Source organism: Venturia canescens, chromosome 6 (assembly GCF_019457755.1).
Source record: "Venturia canescens isolate UGA chromosome 6, ASM1945775v1, whole genome shotgun sequence".
Classification (NCBI taxonomy): Eukaryota; Metazoa; Arthropoda; class Insecta; order Hymenoptera; family Ichneumonidae; genus Venturia; species Venturia canescens.
This window is the reverse complement of record NC_057426.1, coordinates 9241204-9258226: the sequence shown is the minus strand read 5'-3', so window position 1 is coordinate 9258226 and position 17023 is coordinate 9241204. Positions and strand designations below refer to the sequence as shown.

General features: G+C 45.1%; 4 protein-coding genes across 5 annotated transcripts; 1 reads left to right on the top strand and 3 right to left on the bottom strand.

Moving 5' to 3' along the window:
* Positions 1-89: 89 nt before the first annotated feature.
* Positions 90-4804, bottom strand: LOC122412266 (acidic mammalian chitinase-like). 2 transcript variants are annotated; one of them, XM_043421705.1, is made up of 6 exons: positions 4254-4804; positions 3578-4150; positions 2397-2462; positions 1654-2318; positions 1229-1521; positions 90-727 (listed from the first exon to the last, which is right to left on the bottom strand). In XM_043421705.1, exons 3-6 carry the CDS (start codon positions 2458-2460, stop codon positions 292-294), a joined length of 1458 nt encoding a protein of 485 aa, XP_043277640.1. In that variant the 5' UTR covers positions 2461-2462; positions 3578-4150; positions 4254-4804; the 3' UTR covers positions 90-291. The 2 variants fall into 2 exon arrangements, with proteins under 2 accessions (XP_043277640.1, XP_043277639.1); XM_043421704.1 differs by having other exon boundaries at positions 3583-4150.
* Positions 4805-4958: 154 nt separating this feature from the next.
* mRpL54 (mitochondrial ribosomal protein L54) lies at positions 4959-6175 on the bottom strand. Its single transcript, XM_043421723.1, has 2 exons — positions 6009-6175; positions 4959-5341 (listed from the first exon to the last, which is right to left on the bottom strand). Exons 1-2 carry the CDS (start codon positions 6103-6105, stop codon positions 5037-5039), a joined length of 402 nt encoding a protein of 133 aa, XP_043277658.1. The 5' UTR covers positions 6106-6175; the 3' UTR covers positions 4959-5036.
* Positions 6176-6178: 3 nt separating this feature from the next.
* LOC122412263 (leucine-rich repeat-containing protein 49) lies at positions 6179-12933 on the top strand. The gene is made up of 7 exons (XM_043421696.1): positions 6179-6946; positions 7185-7345; positions 7965-8603; positions 9083-10377; positions 11617-11990; positions 12131-12370; positions 12530-12933. Exons 1-7 carry the CDS (start codon positions 6917-6919, stop codon positions 12731-12733), a joined length of 2943 nt encoding a protein of 980 aa, XP_043277631.1. The 5' UTR covers positions 6179-6916; the 3' UTR covers positions 12734-12933.
* LOC122412272 (uncharacterized) lies at positions 12861-15230 on the bottom strand. The gene is made up of 2 exons (XM_043421717.1): positions 14471-15230; positions 12861-13699 (listed from the first exon to the last, which is right to left on the bottom strand). The coding sequence occupies exons 1-2, from the start codon at positions 15186-15188 to the stop codon at positions 13407-13409; spliced, it is 1011 nt and encodes a 336-aa protein (XP_043277652.1). The 5' UTR covers positions 15189-15230; the 3' UTR covers positions 12861-13406.
* Between the last annotated feature and the right edge of the window lie 1793 nt (positions 15231-17023).

The window sequence follows — 17023 nt, the reverse complement described above, 5'->3', positions numbered from 1 at the left end:
GCAGCGCGAGTTGATTCGCTGAAATTGGAGGGCAGTTCGAGGGAAGCTTGAACCGATCGCACGAGAAACATCAACGTTCGGAAGCGGCGTTAGCTTCATAAATATTTATTCCTTATCAGATTGAATAGATTTAAAAAACTACGATCTAGAGCTAGTGGATTGCGAACTTGATCGAGAGCAAGTACGAAAAATTCGAGGACTTGGTGAATGTTATTTATCACAAGAGGATTTTGCGTCCGATTATTCAGAGCTGGAACGAAGCCGCGTCATTCCGAAGGCCTGGGGATTGTTTCAGTAGCTCGAGGATTTCCAGTCGCAGATGCCAGCGGAAGGGTTGAAGACGAGTCCATGGGCGCACGGGACTGTGATTCTCGTGTATCCGGCATCGGCCTGGGGAACGCACTGGAAGAACTGCGAGGAGTTGTTCGGGTCGGGAATGTTTCCTGGAGCTTTGCAGTCTCCGCTGTTGTTGACGGTCTCGGGGGTGGTCGGTTGGGGCCCTTCGGTGACGGGGCTCGATGCGCCAGTCGCGGGGGCTTCCGTGCTGCGGGGCGGTAGAGTCGGGCGCTCGGAGACTTGGACTCCGTTGCGGAGAACGTGGTTGAGGGTTTTGATGAGCGGGTAGCTTTCGCCGCATTTGCCTCTGAAGTCGTCGGTCTCAATGGACCAGATCATCGCACCACCGAGTCCCATTTTCTTCGCGTATTCGGCCTTCTCCTTGATCGACCTGTCAACAAAAAGTTTCCCTTTGTTTTATAGATTCCTTGAATCCCTCGAGGGGGATCGTCTGCGGTGCGAGTGCCGATAAGACGCTCTCGAATCTTCCTCATTTACTGACGAATTTTATCACCGATTGAGATACGAGTGAGTGGAGTTTAAAAGAAAAAGAGAGAGAGAGAGAGTGCTTCGAGCAAAATCGATATTGTGTTTGCGCAGCAAATCAGTCGGTGCTCGAACGATGGAAACCCGATGCCTCGTTTAATCTCGCCGGTGACGAATAAAACCTCTGCTGATAAGAACAATCTTTTGTGAATCTGCGTCGCACGCTATTGAGCCACGAAAACTACATGGGAGGCTTCCAAACGGAAACTTTTGAGCAAAAAAGTTTGAGCGAATTCGATCTTTGGATGAAATTGACTAAAAAAAACGAACACGTTTCAAGACTCGAGGGAAAGCGCGTTTTCAAGGATATTAAAAAATGTTAAAAAAAACTGCGCTCTCTACTCACTCGACGTTGTCGTAGCCGACCCATTGCTTGCCGTTGTAAGCGTACGGGCAGCGTCTCTCCTTGTCGAAGACCACGGTCCACTCTGCGCTGCTCTGCATGTCGCAAATTTCATTGTATCCGTAGAATCCTGACTCACGAGTGTAGGGCCCAGCTGATCCGGGTCCCTGGGTCGGGGCACCGACGCCGTTGTTCGAAGGATTTGCTAAGGTGAACGTTCTTCCGTAGGACGCGACACCGAGGACGAGCTTCTCGGGGTCTACTCCTTGGGCCAACCAGTATTTGACGCAGGCATCCTGGTCAAGGGAATGGAAAACGTTTGATGAGTGCGATCAACAGAGTTTTTCGAGACTCGCTTCTTTCTCAAAGTTCCGCGGGCCCGGACGAGCCCGGACGAGCAACCTTTTTGCCATTGAATTTGTACTTACGACAGTCAATTCCCTGGAGAGTCCAGTTTCGGAGGCAGCCGGGTAGAGCGGTGCGTTGATGCCCGTCTGGGGCTCCCAGGAGCCGTGAAGGTCGTAGGTCATCAGGTTTATGAAGTGAAGGTATTTGGAGATTTGGGGAATGTCGTAGGACTGAGAGGCCGAGGATTTGGCGGCTCCGACCGCGGCGGTCAGGAGCAATCCTTCCTTGTCGAAGGCCTCTCTCATCTCTTTGACGAGAGCGACGAAGTTCTGAACGTCAGCGGGTGAGCCTCCGCGCTGAGCGGGGTATTCCCAGTCCAAATCGAAGCCGTCGAAGTTGTGTTTCTTCGTGAAGGCGACCGCGTTCGCGACGAACTCGCTTCGAGACTTTGCGCTTGAAGCCATCTGGGAATACTTTTGAGAGCCTTCGTTCCAGCCCCCGATCGCGATGAGGGTCTTCGTGCTCGGGCTCAACTTGCGGAGGGCGTTGAAACGGCCGAAGGCATCCTTGCCCCAGTTGTCCGGAAGGTCTTGCCAGGCGTCGAGAACTTTTATGTCGTTTCCAACGAGCCCGACGAACGTGTAGATCAAATGAGTGCAGAGCTGGGGCTGGATGTCTTCGATGTTGAACTTGCCCAGCCCGGGACGGTACACGGCCCAACCGCCCATGTAGCAAACGATCTTTTCTGAAAAAACAAACGGAGATTTTACTTTCGTCGATTCCCTGGCGACCAGACTCGCCGTCCGTCGTTCGATTAACTTACTCTCTCCTGAGGCGTGCGCCGTCAGGGCCAAGCAGGCTGCAACCAAAAGTACGAGGCTTCTCATCTCTGAAATTAAAATCCCGAATTAGTGTCTTATAGCGAAAACCTCGAAGCAGTCACTGGAACAGAGAAAGCCTGAGATCGTGCCGAGCCAGCGGAAGATTCTGGCCGCTGCCACGCGGACTCGGCTCGAAAAAACTTTATTTCCCTCGCTTCACCCGTTCGTTATCAACGGTTATCGCCTCATTTTCAACCTCCCCGCGACGACTCGTCAACGGAAGAAGAAAAAGGCGCGGTGCTTTGACGACGGAGAGTCTTCCCGAGTCTCGACTGTTTCTAGGCTCACCTGCTGCTTTGTGTTCCTTCAGAAAAGCTTCTCGAATGTTGCTTTTTTTCGAAACTCCCCAAGTATTTATACCACATTCCCATTTCCTGTTAACGCACCCACCCTAATTTTGGCACACGATTGACCCAATCAGCTGCCGAGCAAACAGTCGCAATTTCCGACCTTCGCATCGGCAAACATATTTCGTAAGCGATTAATAAAATCGCTTTCTTTCTACTCTCAAACTCGTATCGTTATTCTTCGCTGCGATTACGATTCCTCGTCGCGCATGTGCTTCCTTATCTTTGCATCAATTGTTTACTCCCGATCGCGATCCCTTGAATTTCATTGTGGGTCTCGACACCTGTGCACATCTCCGAAGCCTCGTTCGATTGCCCGTTCAACCGTCACTTTCCATTGATCTCACCGGGGACCGTTGAATGCGTGGAGTGTGCAGTGAAATTACGCAAACCGAATGTGCGACGAAGTTGAACCCTTTTGAGACTCGTTCGAACGTTTCAAAGCATTTCAAAATCCTGTGAATCTGGAAAAATTTTGGACAATCTTGAAAAGTTTTCCGAGGCGATTTTTCCAAGATTTTCCTTCAATTTTTCCCAGATTCTCTGTCCCTGGCTCCGACATCCGATCCCGTTCGCGCCGACAATCAAACTCTTCGTGCCCGAGTGAAAGCCCCTCGGAACCCACGGGACCAATGGACCGGAAGTCGATCAGAACAGATGAAAAAACGTTAAGAAACAATAAAATCAACGAATGTCGCATAAAAATGTACGAATGAGTGAAAATCCGAATGAAATCTTGAGTGAGAAAGTAACGAAACGCATTTCCAATGCCTTGCCTTGCCTTGCCGACGATCCTTTCGAGTTCGAAACAGCTCCGGAGTTGGTGCCAATGAAAAAATCTGTTTTCCAAGTTTTTCGCGTGCCGGAAGATCAAATGGAAATAACTGCATAACCGAATCGGTGAAAAGCTTCTTATATAGATTTTCCTAGGCAGTCAACTCGTCAGATAAACGATACAAGTTCGTGGGAAGAAAACTTCGTTTTATCGATAATCCCTTATCCGTGTTTACGTGCTTACGTCACGTACTCGCTCCAAAGCCGACCGCCAATTAATTAATAAACGATTAGCGGAACGTTTCCGGGATCGCTATCATTAGTGAGATGATTTCATTGTCGCGTTGATCGAGCCCGCACGCTGTCTCACGGATTTTTCGTTTCTCGCTTCGTGACTCTCAGGAAGGAAGCGTGAATGACGGGAAAGCAGACTCCTGCGGGGAACAAAGTTTGACGAGTTTGCAAATCTGTGAGCAATCAAGCGAGTCCAGCTTCTCCAAGCTCGTCATTTAATTTCCTCCTTATTCGTAAGCTCCTCGAAATTTCGGACAATTCTTCAGTTTTTCCAGCGTCGTCTGAAAATAATTATTGGATTATTCACGAGCCGAGGGAATCGCACTTTTTGTGGGATCCTTTTGATGAGTCGGTTCTGCATTTCGTTGCTGCGTAAATACGAACTTGGCGTTTGTGTGCTTTCCAGCTCATCGAGGCGTGTTCGACCATCGCTTTATCACGATCCACTGAAAATTTACGATCCCCTCGCCTTCAATTTACAACTCTGCCAATCTTCCTAGTTTGCATCTCATCCTATGATCTCTCATTCCACAAACTTCCGCTTCATTTTCTTCTTTTCCTGTTATTTTCATCGTCCAACCAACTCCATCAACGAATTCAGGATTTTCTGGCTCTTCATCAACCCTGAAATGCTCGTGAACGATAAAATTATTATTGAGACTCGTGACTCGTTTATTGTGACTGAATATTCGCAATTTTCACCCAAACAGGCATTTTTCTGTGAAGGAATTCGGGTGGACATTGTTCATGAACTAGAAACACATTTGGAGATTTTCGTTTTCTATTTACGTTGAAAAAAAATATCTACAATTGGCTATTCTTCATCTTCGAATTTCACCTTCGACAAATAATTTGGTAAACATTCTTTTTGCTGACGCAACGAGCCGAACGCAGGAAAAGAAGAGAAAGAGAATTTCGAGGACGAATCGGAATGCTTGAGAATTTTAAACTATTAGATTCGAAACAAAAAAACTGTCAAAACTTGCAGAAGTTAAAACAAATTGAAGTTTACGGAAGCTTTGAAATCGATGAGTTTTGGAGCGTGAAGAAAAGTGAGGAAAACCACTAAAGCCGTTGAAGCGACTGACATTTTGGTTAAAGTATTTTTTTATTGCTTAATCTCTGTTAAATTTGTTGTAAGAAAGATGCGATGGAAAAACGAGAAGTTCAGAATTTTCTTGTCGATGCCCTCGCATTGTTTTGTAAAAGATTATCCCTCCGGACTCGCCTCCAGTAAGCTTTTGTATTTGGATCAAGTTCGGAGAGCGGTGGTGCAGGTCCGGTTCGAATTTCCCATAGCCAGTCGGGGTACTCGGAGTCTGGTTTTATTTCAACATCCTGACCTCCCTCCTTCAGAATGTTTGAACCGCAAACGAATTTCACCAGCTTGTGCGTATCTTTCTCCACAGGCAAAAGCCTCTTCTCGGTTGCTGCTCCTGCTTTTTTTCCTTTTTTCAGTTTGCCAAGAGCCACTAGATAACAGAGGATAAAAAACGTTAGATAAAGAGTTTGAAACTTGATAACAAATTCTTTTTCTTGCCGCAGCTTCGAGCTAATTGCTTGCCATTTTTTTATATGGGAATGCTTTTTTTTTTTTAATGATAAACCGTTACGGTATGGCGTCGAATATATATTGTTGAAATTGTCGTGATTTTATTGATCGTATCGATTGATTTCTCGAGTTGGGCACCTTCAAAAGCATTGGGATCATTCGACATTATTGCTGTTATTCATTTGAATAAATTGTTTTTTTAAGTCGTTCAGCTTTCGAATTGCAAATGACGGTTTAAGACAGCTTTTTGGGTTGAAAAAAAGCTGCAATAGATGTCAAAAGTCATTAGTTATTGAAGATGTTCGGTCAATTCGATCGTGACACTGTCGCAAGGTACGAAATTCCATAAAAACGAGATTCCCAGTGTCACTCATTGACACTCATTGAGAAAACAGCAATCGGAAACGTTTGCTAATAATTTAAACTTTCGCGTAAGACTCCAAAGTGCGCGCGCATTCGGAGCGAAGCAATGTTCGTGGGTTGGTCACACTGTCACAAAACTACCGTCCTCTCGTAACCTCAAAATAATGATTACAAAACAGAGTTCGAATACCGATTAAAAGCGATGTATTGTAATGATTTCGTACCTGGAGCTGCATAACGGTTCACGGGAACCGCACAGTAAATTGGAGTTATATTTATTTTTGGGAATCTTAATAAACCCAGAGCACCGATGAGACTCATCTTTCTGTTTACGCACGAGAACTCTTCTTCTCGGCCGCCAGCGCTCGAGCAGAAGACTGCTATGACCTGTGACTACTGTCGGAAGTTACTAGCAATTTGCTATGAAAAAAAAATCTATCCATCCATTTCACGTTCACAGTTTTAATTCATATCCGTATTCTATACCTTCGCCTTTTCGTACCCCAAAAACTTCGATTCAAAAAAATGACGAACTTCCGTCAAATTATTCGCTGTTTTACGTACAAAGTCACTAGTCCTTTTATTTGAAATTGTCTTTTTCTCATATACGGAAATATATAAGATACATAGGATGGGAAGTGGATCGTGTGCGGTGTATATATATATCATATGAACACATGTTCTCGTATGTACCAGCCGGTACGGCTCTCGTTGACAGTGATACAATTTTCGTGAAATACTTTAGCCCCAAAAGCGAGTCCTTTTATTTGGACCGTCTATATCTGTATCGAGCACCGAAAAATACGTTGCTACGTATACTAAAAATACATAGATATATAGACTCGAATGTCACATGATCTCATTTCTGTCATGTCGATCCTCGGGACAAACAGGGAAGGGTCGCGCGCGATAGCGCGCAGTGACAAACAAACAAGAGGAAACTCGAATGACGTATAACTCTGCTCTCTATCAAAATCCGTATCACTCGGTACGCTTATTGATATTCCTAATAATTCGATGAAACGTGCACAAGCCCTACCGGAAAGAATATTCAATATTTCTCAGTGTTGTCAGCCATATTGTGTGCGTGTGTTAGGTGTTTATTTTTTTTTCACATTTTGTTTGTTATGTGATGCCAATAAGTAGTAATACAAAGTCGCAGGTAAGCAACTTTTTATCCGAAAATTATTCGTTTTATATGAAATTGTGAAAATAAAAAGATGAAAACGGACGACTGTAGCTATGGAGAAGAAAAATGCACTCGTGTTTATATTTTAACCCTCGCAACTCGAATGGACCCTCACGATTACACTTCCTACCTTTTCCGATGATCCTTTTCCTTCCGTTTTTATCGATTAGTCCCGACGATTTTTCGATATACTAAATCCAGTCATTGGCAGGGAAAAAAATTGGTATTCAATGTGAGAGGCAAGTCAGCAACCGTGCACTGCGAACCCGATCAAGAGGACAATAAATTTTTCACGATTGCACCGGCATTGCCTGTTCTACCAGGTGCCCCGGTGCCTTCAAAGCTCACCAAGAGATCTTACAATTCTTCCAAGTAATTCAGTACATACTCTCGCTCTCGCTCATTTGTTTTATTCACAATTTTTATTCACGCTTCTTCAAATTTTCTGGCACTTGGTGTTTATTTCCGAACAAACATCGATGATTATCGAATTACCGAGCGCGTTGAACGACGCAATGAAATAAAATTCCAAGAATTCTCATCGCGTGCATCACTCCACACTCGCTGAAATTCGCCTTATTAATAAAGTTTTATAAAACTGTGACTAAAGGGAAAACGCGGCTGGTTTAGATTGTTCACGAGTTCCAGAAAATCGTGACGTACGTGTTTTTGGAACAGGTTCCAAGTATGCGTTGTACGGTAAAAAATACGAGGAAATCGGCAGGTTGGGGAAGTAAAAATTCCGAGGCGAATTTAGCAACGAATTTTTATTATTTTTCTCTCCATTCGTTTTTTTGTGAAATTTGGTTGATTCGCTGGGAATTGTTGGACAATTTACTATTTTTACGAATTTAAACACGACGCTTCGTAACTGTCGACGCCTTTTGTAAGCTCGCTGCACACTCACTTTGTAACTGTAGATTCGAAGGCATTGTTTTGAACGCTGAAAAACAAAAGAAGAGAGTTTTGAGGTTACATGAAACTTTGAAAGCTCGTCAGGCTCGACGTTCAACTTCGAGGATGCCGAGGTCGGTGGGTGCGACGTCGTCGCACTGCAACAAGCTGGAGAAGGTCGAACAGTGGTGGCGACGAGAACTAGCGCAGAGCGGGAAAAGAACCCCGACAGAATATGCCTGGACAGGCGAGGCTTAACCTGCTTTCCCGAAATAATAAGCGAGCCGAAGTTGAGGTTAATGTCACTCCAGCACAATCTCATATCGAAAATCGAAGGCGATCACTTTGCTCAATTAACGAAACTAGTTTTTCTGGATTTGTACGATAACCAAATAGAAAAAATATGCGATCTTGGCACGTTGGAGAATCTTAGAGTTTTGCTAGTAGGCAAAAATAGAATAAAGAAAATCGAAGGTCTCAAACCGCTCGTCAAACTCGAAGTACTCGATCTGCACGGCAATCAAATCGTCCAAATATCCGGTTTGGAACAACTCGAATCTCTGAAAGTTCTCAATCTCGCTGGTAACAACGTCAAAAACGTTGGATTCAACGATTTCCAGGGCTTAACCTCTCTCAGAGAACTCAACTTGAAACGAAACAAGATCAAAAAGTTGTTGGGCTTCGGCGAAACTCCTCAGCTTCAGAAACTCTATCTCAGCAACAACGATATACAAAAGTAAGTAAATATTCATTTCAGCCATTCGAGAAAGAGGAATTTGCACCTTGAGCACCCGTTAAAATGCTACTAAAAAATCCTCGCAGCGCCGATTTTATCACACCGCGCACTGTCGAGTCTTATCGAAAAAAACTTGGATTCGAATCCACTTCGGCACGATGAGTCTCGTAGAGATGATAAAGTCGTAAATTCGAAAATCGAATTAGAAAAGGCCTCGCCGATTTTTAAGCCTAAAGCTCTTCGTTCGCGTCGCAAAATCTGAATTTATTTTCTAACACTTTTTGAAAAAACCTTAAAATCAGTTTTTCAGTACATTTCCACACTCACTCACGTGTGTCACGAATCGGTTTTATTTCGAATTTTGTGCTTATTTAGGCTGCACGCTGAAACGTTAGTGATTTCTCTGCGCGAAGGCATGCACTTGCGTCGAAGAGCCAATCGTCGTAATCGTGACGAAGAAAAATGTATTTTTAACGCAGGATCGAAGACATGGGAAGTTTGGCAAAAGCGCTTCAAATAAGGGAAGTTTCGATAGACGGCAATCCCGTGACATTGAACGCGGACTGCGTGTCTTTTCTCGTGTCGTATTTACCGAATTTGCAAGTACTTTCGACGATGCAAGTTAACGAACAGGTTAGACGCGCAGCGATGGCGTGGAGGACTACGAAGGAGCAATCGAACTCGGCGTTTTTGGATCTAAGTGCCCAAGTCTGTGTGAACGTGCGTCGAGAAGAGGTTATAACGAACGCGAAAACGAATTGGGAGCTTTTGAGGTCTCAGACTAAATGTTTTTCGGGCAACGGGCATAAAACTAGCAACATCAAGAGCGAGCGTTTGCGGGGTTTACATTTGCAGAATACGAGCAAATTCGACACGGTTAAACTGGTGAAGGGATTGAACGACACCAAATCCAAAGGTTTCGGAAGTTTGACCGCGATAAACGAGAACGTTGAAGCCCGAAAAATACAGTTCAAGAAGCGGAGCAACTCGAGCGACGGTTTGTTCCGATTGGAAAACGTCAACCGAGTTAATGCTTTGAATTTCAAACTGCCACCGATTCTCGTGCCGATTATAAACAATCTTACGAACGCTAGGATCAACGAGAATCTCCGAAACCCTCGAAGCAACGCCCTCCTCATCGACAGCACTGAAACAACGACCGACAGTGACCTTGAGAGCTCCGAGAGCCACGAGAGCCTCAAAACCGGCTTGAGAAATCACTTGATCAAAACAAACAACGTTCGCGCACTTTCGATCGACAACGAAAAAAACGATTTGTACAATATTTGCAACAGCATGGTCGGACCGACTTTGACATTGTTAAAAAAACTCGAAAACGAAAACCGCACTACGAACGAGAGGAATTCCAAGTCCTTTCTCTCTCCGGAAATACCAAGTAACAACGGGAAACGAAGCCCCGTCGGTCAAAGCTCTTTCACAGATACAAAATCCTTTTTTCTCACTCACGAACTGAACGAAACTGCTACAAAAAACAACCCCAATTGCGGCAAAACCGAGTTTCACTTGTCGAGCTTCAACAACAGTAGCCTCGACAGCAACAAATCCATCTTTGGCGACTCGAGCAGCTCCTCAACCACCAAAGCTGACGATCTCTACGATTCCGAAGATGAGAAAACCCGCATTAGAAGCGCGCAAATAAAGAAAATGGTGCACTACAAGAGCAACAGAGCTGCCACCGCTCGGGCCAAACACAGAGCCGTTGCGACTCCAACGCCCCCACCGCAGCTTATTCCGCCTAAAGAAAAAGAACAAGGTTCGAATTTCCTATCTCACTGTTCATTGTGTTTTGTCCTTTCGCTGTTTTTCTGCACAATTTTTTGTCATTGGAGCACTCCTCCGACAGTCCACAGCGAGTTTTTTCTTCGTAAATTTGTCCTTCAAACATTCATAAGTTCAAATAAAATCTTTATTATTCGTTCATCGGAAAAGTATCATCGAGCAGCGGGAATTAACCGAAATTCGTACTTTTTAACGGAAGAATCCATTTTCTCGTGATTTTGGAGGGAAATCGTAACTCTCTTTTTACGAAAGCTGACCGAACCCAGATTAACGAAAAACATGAGATTTTTTTCTGGTTTCTGACGAAAGTGTTTACGCGTTTGGAAAGAGCGAACAACGAGACTCCGGTTTTTCTTGTTTTCGTAGCATAAAGTTGTGACGCGCGAATCGGCTGCGCATCGTTTTTCAGTGATTTTTATTCGTTCCCTTTGTTATAGCGATGCTGTAGCTAATCCTTTATACGTTTACGACAAGTGAGATTCGTTCTTTACAAATCTCGGATTCGAAAAATTGCACAAAACGGTAAATTCGAAATTCGAAGTGTCGAAGTTTGTTTTATTGTGTTGAAAATAGCGTCAGGGAATAAGTTGAGTTCGTCTAGTTTCTTGTGACAGAAAAATGTGTCAGGAATCGATTTGAGCGGAGGTTGCAAGCTTCGAAAGCAACGGAAGCTCAAGTTCTCAGTGATTGACAAAACTCGGCTGCGTTTCGCGGCGTGTTTAATTCGATTTTGCAAAACATCCAAGCCTTTTGTTTTCGATGACATAATTATCGTTCCTGGGTATTCTCGCGTCAAATAATTCGCAGTTTTCAACGACCTCATAATTTGCAGATTGCAGTTTTTTTCTGCCAAGAGTTTAAAAAGCGGAGCGATCCAGTTTTATCTCCTCAGTTGTCCAAACAAAGGTCAATGCATAATTTCGAATGTTGCTCTCAAAGGAAAGCAAATTATCCGAGCACCTGTTCAAAGATCGAAGATAACGAATATATAAACATGCCTTCGATCGGCTGGCTCGAATCTCGCGAATTACGTCACAGGCCTTCTCACCGGTTGTCAAAGTGTCATCAATTGTCTCGAAACTTTTGAATGAAAATATTTTTTCTCACAAATAGCATGACGTTTTATGAGATCGCGTCGATGTCGAGCCCCAAAAATCCTCGATTTTTTATTTTCAACAAACTCGATTATAAATAAATTGGGATTTTTTTCCAGGTGGCGATTACTTGGTGGAAATAGTCGGGCGCTGTCTGAACGTCTATGGCCAAGGAGCTCTACGTTTCATAGACCGGCCGTGGGAGCCAACGAAAGCGACGGACGTAAACATCGTGAAATTCAATTACGTTCAGTTCAACGGTATCGCGATGGTATTGAGCAAGCTCAAGAGTCGTTTTCCGAACGCGGAACATTTCATATTCAAAGAAACGAACATAAGTCATTTGGGGCAATTGAATGCACTTGCCGAGGTCCAGGGATTGACCAGCATCCAAATCGAGCCTGAGGGAAATCCCATTATTGCTAAAGATTGGAGAACTTACACGATTTTTCGGTTGGCCCACTGGGGCTTGAAGGTCATCAATGGCAGAGAGGTAAAAAAAGCAAATTTAATTTCCTCATAAAACTAAGTGACATCAGTTTCGAAACTTTCGGAAAGAAAATATGAAATAAAAATCTTGCGATTCGGTCGAACCTCCGTCACAGCAACGAACGTTCAAACGATTTTATTCAGATTAGCGAAAGGGACATCGAGCTCGCGAACGAGGAGTATTCTGGTCTGACTGACATCGTCATGTGGTCACTGCCAGAGTCCCTTTTGCAGCCACTCCTCCAGAGGCTCCATTTGGAGAAGGCGCAAAAGTTGAACGGGGAACAAATCACTGCCAAACAATTTTTATTCAGCAGCGATCCAGCGTTGAGAAACGTCGTTGCGAAGGAGGCCTTACAATTGCGGAGAGGAAATGTCACGCAGGTTCGTAAATAACGGCACTCCGGGTCTCCGTCGAGATTTTTATTCATTTTATTTTACTGCGTACAATTGCTCGAAAAATAAATTTACTTTCCTCACGAGGAAAGCTCGCGAGGAAGATTCCATGGACTTTGACTGAGGCAATGAAAATTTCCATTCCAGGAGGATCTCATATCGCGACACAAGGGAAAAGTTCATCTGTCAAACATGATAGATCAGACGATCGACGCTGTACAGAAGCTCCAAATACTCGAACAAGAATGGCCGAACATTCTTTACGAAATAATTCGTGATACTCTTATAGATTACAACGAAATGAATTTGTACATGAAAAATTGCAGTAAGATATTAGAGGTTGACAAATGAGTTGCGCAGAACGAGAGGAGAAAAAGTCCAGTGCAATAATCCTCGCTCTTTCTACTGCATTTCCACTAATACGCGTAAAACCCGTTAATGTTTTTACTCTGAATGAGTTTATCACACCGTTGTTGGCTGACTGTCATTGTTACATTCCATTATTCATGCCAATCGAAGTACAGTAATTAAAAATATGCCACGTTATCGAGCTTCTAGTTGATTAATTATATTTACAAATCCCACCTCGACCCATTCGCTGAGGCCGAAAAACTTCAAAGACTCCTAATCGAATGATTTTTAAAATATAAAAATCTAATTGGTCATTCGTGTTGGACGAATCGTTCAATTTTTTAGGTTAAAAAACGATTTTACTAACTTTTAGAACCTTCAAGTTTTTTTTCACGATCTCGGTTAGAAAAATTAAGTAAATTCATCGATACGAGTAACGCGGGTTGAAAAATTGGCGTAATTTTTAGTCGAGCGACCGAATTCAATGTGCGGAGTTAGCGGAGTATTATTTGAAGTGTTTTATCAATAAATTTGAGAAATTGCCTCACTGCATCGAGACGATCGATGATTTGGGACGAAAAAATATTTTTTCGTATAAACTCTCGAAGGAAATTCGTTCGCAAATAATTTCATGGAGTTTCTCTGCTTCAGACCGTTGCGACTGGCTAAAATATCACTTGGTCCCGATGATGGACTCGACGCTGAAGGAAATCGGTGGTTTTTTGTTCGCGACCTTCGAACGTTCTCCCCCGTCGAAGGGGCTGTCGTGGCATTCGGTGGCGGAAATGACAAGGTCGTTGAAATTTCGATTGGAGTTGGATGCTTCGGGGATGCAATTGAACCAAGTCATTCCGGAGTAGCCGCTGGGACAAAAGGGCTGCAACTCGATCGACGGACTCCCGGAGCCTCGTTCCCGGTCGTCTTCGACCCTCGAGATCGGTCCGAGGAGTTGACCGTTTGGAATCACTGGAATCACAAAGTTCCTGACAATAATCATGGGTAAAAAACAAAAGTCACAAAATTATTTACGAAAATATGGAAAAATGGGAGTCGAAATGTCGAAAAAAAACTGTCAAAAGACACAAATTCGAGTGATCACGAAAATCTTCCGCACTCGTCGCTTTCACGTTTTGACGCGGCTCCTAACTTATGTGTTTGTTTAGCTGTCGCGAGGGCTGAGTGAATAACTCCCTTCATCTGGCTGCAAAAACAAGCGTTTCTCCTTTCCTCGCAAATGATCGTAAACGTTCTGTTTGTTAACTTTTTCATTGTTTTCATTGCCAGAGTGAATAATCGAGGGGATTTCATCGATTTATTTCGAGAGGAAAATTTCCGGAGGGCGAGGCTCCGAGGACTGGAATATCGGCGAAAGGAGGCGTCCCCGTCGAAGGTTTAAGCAACTATTCGGATTCCCGAAAGCCACGATTTCGCGAAGCGAGCAGGCAGGCGTACGTTCCGAGGGTAATCGTCGAGTTATTTGGGTCCGACTGCGTATCTGATCGTTGGAGCGGTCTCGAGTGTTGAGCAAACACTGGTTTTTAGTGTCTCGCAGGACGTCGAGTCGCCGGAGAGCCAAGTAGCTCGATTTAGTAGCAAAAAAGCTAGGGAACCTTAATTTCTTAAGGTTTCAAATTCGTCGAGAGTGACGAGTCGAAAAGCTCAGTGGGGGGGGGGGGGGGAGTAAAAATTCGTGAAAACTGGAGTCCCTTGATCGTGGGACGCGAAGGAATAGCTTACTCGTCGAAGGAATCGTTCGAATGGAGTTGAGGCTCTGAAAATTCTGCGTGACGCTAATCCTCGTTTGCGTGAGTTGCAGCTGATGGCGTTGGAAGTTTCGCAACCTCCTTTGATAAGCGGCAGCTGCGCGGTGTTGACCGCTGCTATTGTTTCGTCGTTCGAGGCCACTTTTCGAGGCGACATCAGTAGAAACGGAGGCGAGATTTTGGCTGACGAAATTCCCATGAGCCTGCTGCTGTCTCCGCAAGGCGACCTGGGCGGCCATGACGCGCTGTCTTTCGACGACGAGGAGGCAGCAGGCGCACCGGCAGTCCTTCCAGGCGCAGGACCGTTTGTGTCCCTTGAGGCCGGAGATGATGCCGTGATTGCGACACCTCGCGCACTTGGGGCTCCGCAAGCGCTGCTCCGCGGAGCTCGAGCCGCTCCTGCACTCGTCGATGCTCCGGTCCGACGCCATGCCGGGCTCGACGGGAGGTTCCCTGGCTCCGCGGTATGTTCGGGGGCCTCCGAAATCGACGCTGAACTCGCTCAGGGAGGAGGAGGATGCGGGAAGAAGAGCAAAACCGATCGGCCCATGGAAACGAGGCGCGTTTTTCTTCATTCGCATAAAAACATTGCGACGAAATGGGTACGAATCTCTGTAGAGATGCAGCGATTTGAATAAACTCCCGATTTGCTCGAATCCTCGGAGACGACTGAGCCCCTGGGTCCGAGTCATTCGTCGCTGCGTCGCGCAACATCTTCGCCGCGTAAACTAACGCTTTTTCCTCTTCGTTGTTCCTCCTCGCTCCCCCTTTCGTCGTCGAGCCAGAGGACGAGCCGAATCTCCTCCTACTAATTGAACTCGTTATATTTTTAGGAGAGCTTGCCGAGGGATTGGCTCCAAGGGAATACGAGCCACGCCACTCTCGGACGCGACCAGCCAATCGAGGGTCCTCGCCGAGATTCTCACCCTCCTTTATTATTTGTTTATCCTCCGTTTCACAACTTCTTCCTCTTCTCAACCCCCCGGGCCACCGGACCACCACCGGACCTACTCGAGGGGCGAAGAAAAAACTTGAAATCTCCAATTATCTCGGGCTATGATAGCTCCGACGCTTCCCGTGGCAATAACACATGGCGACGTTTCTCCGAGGCTCTCGCTCACGCGTGTTCAACGTCTTCCGCAGCCCGCGATATCGATACGGATATTCGATAGCTCTGACACCGAACGGGGCTGATCGACTCCAGGCCCGCAGCTCTCGCGAGCCTTTTTCCTGCCCGGGATTGCTGCTCTTATTCCTCCGGCAACGAAGCTCGCTCGGAAGCCTCCCCGAAGTCCGGTTTTCAGGATATTTTTATCGCCTGCACCGAAACGAAACTTTTTAGTAAATTTGCTCGATTTCTCAGGCCTGCCCCGAAGCGGGTGAAGTTTCCAAAACGTTTCCAAGGCGTTTTCAGAGCTTTGAAACTCGGGGGTAAGCGCGAGCCCCGGAGAAATGTTCCTCGGAAGGGAAATACTCGGACCCGGAGCCTTGGCCCTTCCGTCAATATTTTCCGAGAAGCCTCGCAGCGGGCGGGAAGAAGAAAGAGGCGAAATCGAGGTTCGAGGGGAGCTCCGGAGCAAAAGGCATCACTTTTATACGACTTTTTGGAAACTCTTTTTGTAACGAGGCTGAGTCGAAGGTTCCGCGCGTTTAGCTCTCGCCGCGGGCCGGTCTGCCATATCGGGCGGCACGCCGGTTACGCTCCACCAGCTGGGAGCACATGCTCGTTCTTTCTCTGATCTGACTTTTAAGAGCTCGTTAATACGATCTCGTCTTACATGTTGCCAACACACAGTTAATATTAGTTTGAAGCTTGTTTTTGTAACGTCTAGAAAAAAGGACGGGAGCGAAGCCAGAGAGAGAAGTGAGAGGAGAATAAATAAGAGGGAAAATCGCTTCCGAATTTATCGAGTCTCTTCGTCTCTTTCGAAAACTTGGTGTGCACGACAGCTCGGGAAGAGTGGGGCAGGAGCGACCCCTTAAAAAATGGTGTTGAAGTTTGCAACGTTGGAGTCCAACGAGATTATGTAAAATAACTCTCCAGCAATATCAGTTATTCTACGATTTTCTTCCCTAACGAATTTTCAATTGGTAGTTTTTCAACGTACAGCAATGATTTCGAGAAATAAAACATTAGTGAAATTGCAAATGTAATTTTTGTTCTGTTCGTTAAATTCTTTGGACTCCGACGGCGCGAACGAACTTCAGCGTTGTTCGAAAATGTAGAATTTTTAGTTCCCCATTTAAAAATCCCGAAATATCGTCATTCGATTAACGAAGAGCTTAAAAAAACTTAATGTTCCGATGAAAAACGATTTTTTATGAAAATTCACATTTTTTTCGCATCAATGATATCAGCAGATAAAAGTCGACTGAAAATGAGCTGTCAAAAATACTTACTATTGTTGAAAACGTTGACATTTGACACGTAGCAATTCTACGATGTCATCTCACTCAAAATAACTTTACAGTGCTCTCACATTTTTGTGGATGCAGATGACCTGAAAGCCAGAAAATCACCATTTTT

What these genes read in the sequence shown, in the direction of transcription:
- LOC122412266 (XM_043421704.1), bottom strand. Translation starts at nt 3,691, where the DNA reads ATGCAGTTATTTCCATTTGATCTTCCGGCACGCGAAAAACTTGGAAAA. An exon ending in GGCGCACGCCTCAGGAGAGA is followed by an intron (nt 2,319 to 2,396) that starts GTAAGTTAATCG and finishes TTGTTTTTTCAG; the next exon opens with AAAAGATCGTTTGCTACATG. An exon ending in TCTCCAGGGAATTGACTGTC is followed by an intron (nt 1,522 to 1,653) that starts GTAAGTACAAAT and finishes TCCCTTGACCAG; the next exon opens with GATGCCTGCGTCAAATACTG.
- mRpL54 (XM_043421723.1), bottom strand. Translation starts at nt 6,105, where the DNA reads ATGAGTCTCATCGGTGCTCTGGGTTTATTAAGATTCCCAAAAATAAAT. An exon ending in GAACCGTTATGCAGCTCCAG is followed by an intron (nt 5,342 to 6,008) that starts GTACGAAATCAT and finishes TCTGTTATCTAG; the next exon opens with TGGCTCTTGGCAAACTGAAA.
- LOC122412263 (XM_043421696.1), top strand. Translation starts at nt 6,917, where the DNA reads ATGCCAATAAGTAGTAATACAAAGTCGCAG. An exon ending in AGATCTTACAATTCTTCCAA is followed by an intron (nt 7,346 to 7,964) that starts GTAATTCAGTAC and finishes AAACTTTGAAAG; the next exon opens with CTCGTCAGGCTCGACGTTCA. An exon ending in AGCAACAACGATATACAAAA is followed by an intron (nt 8,604 to 9,082) that starts GTAAGTAAATAT and finishes TTTTTAACGCAG; the next exon opens with GATCGAAGACATGGGAAGTT.
- LOC122412272 (XM_043421717.1), bottom strand. Translation starts at nt 15,188, where the DNA reads ATGACTCGGACCCAGGGGCTCAGTCGTCTCCGAGGATTCGAGCAAATC. An exon ending in TCGAACGATTCCTTCGACGA is followed by an intron (nt 13,700 to 14,470) that starts GTAAGCTATTCC and finishes TTGTGATTCCAG; the next exon opens with TGATTCCAAACGGTCAACTC.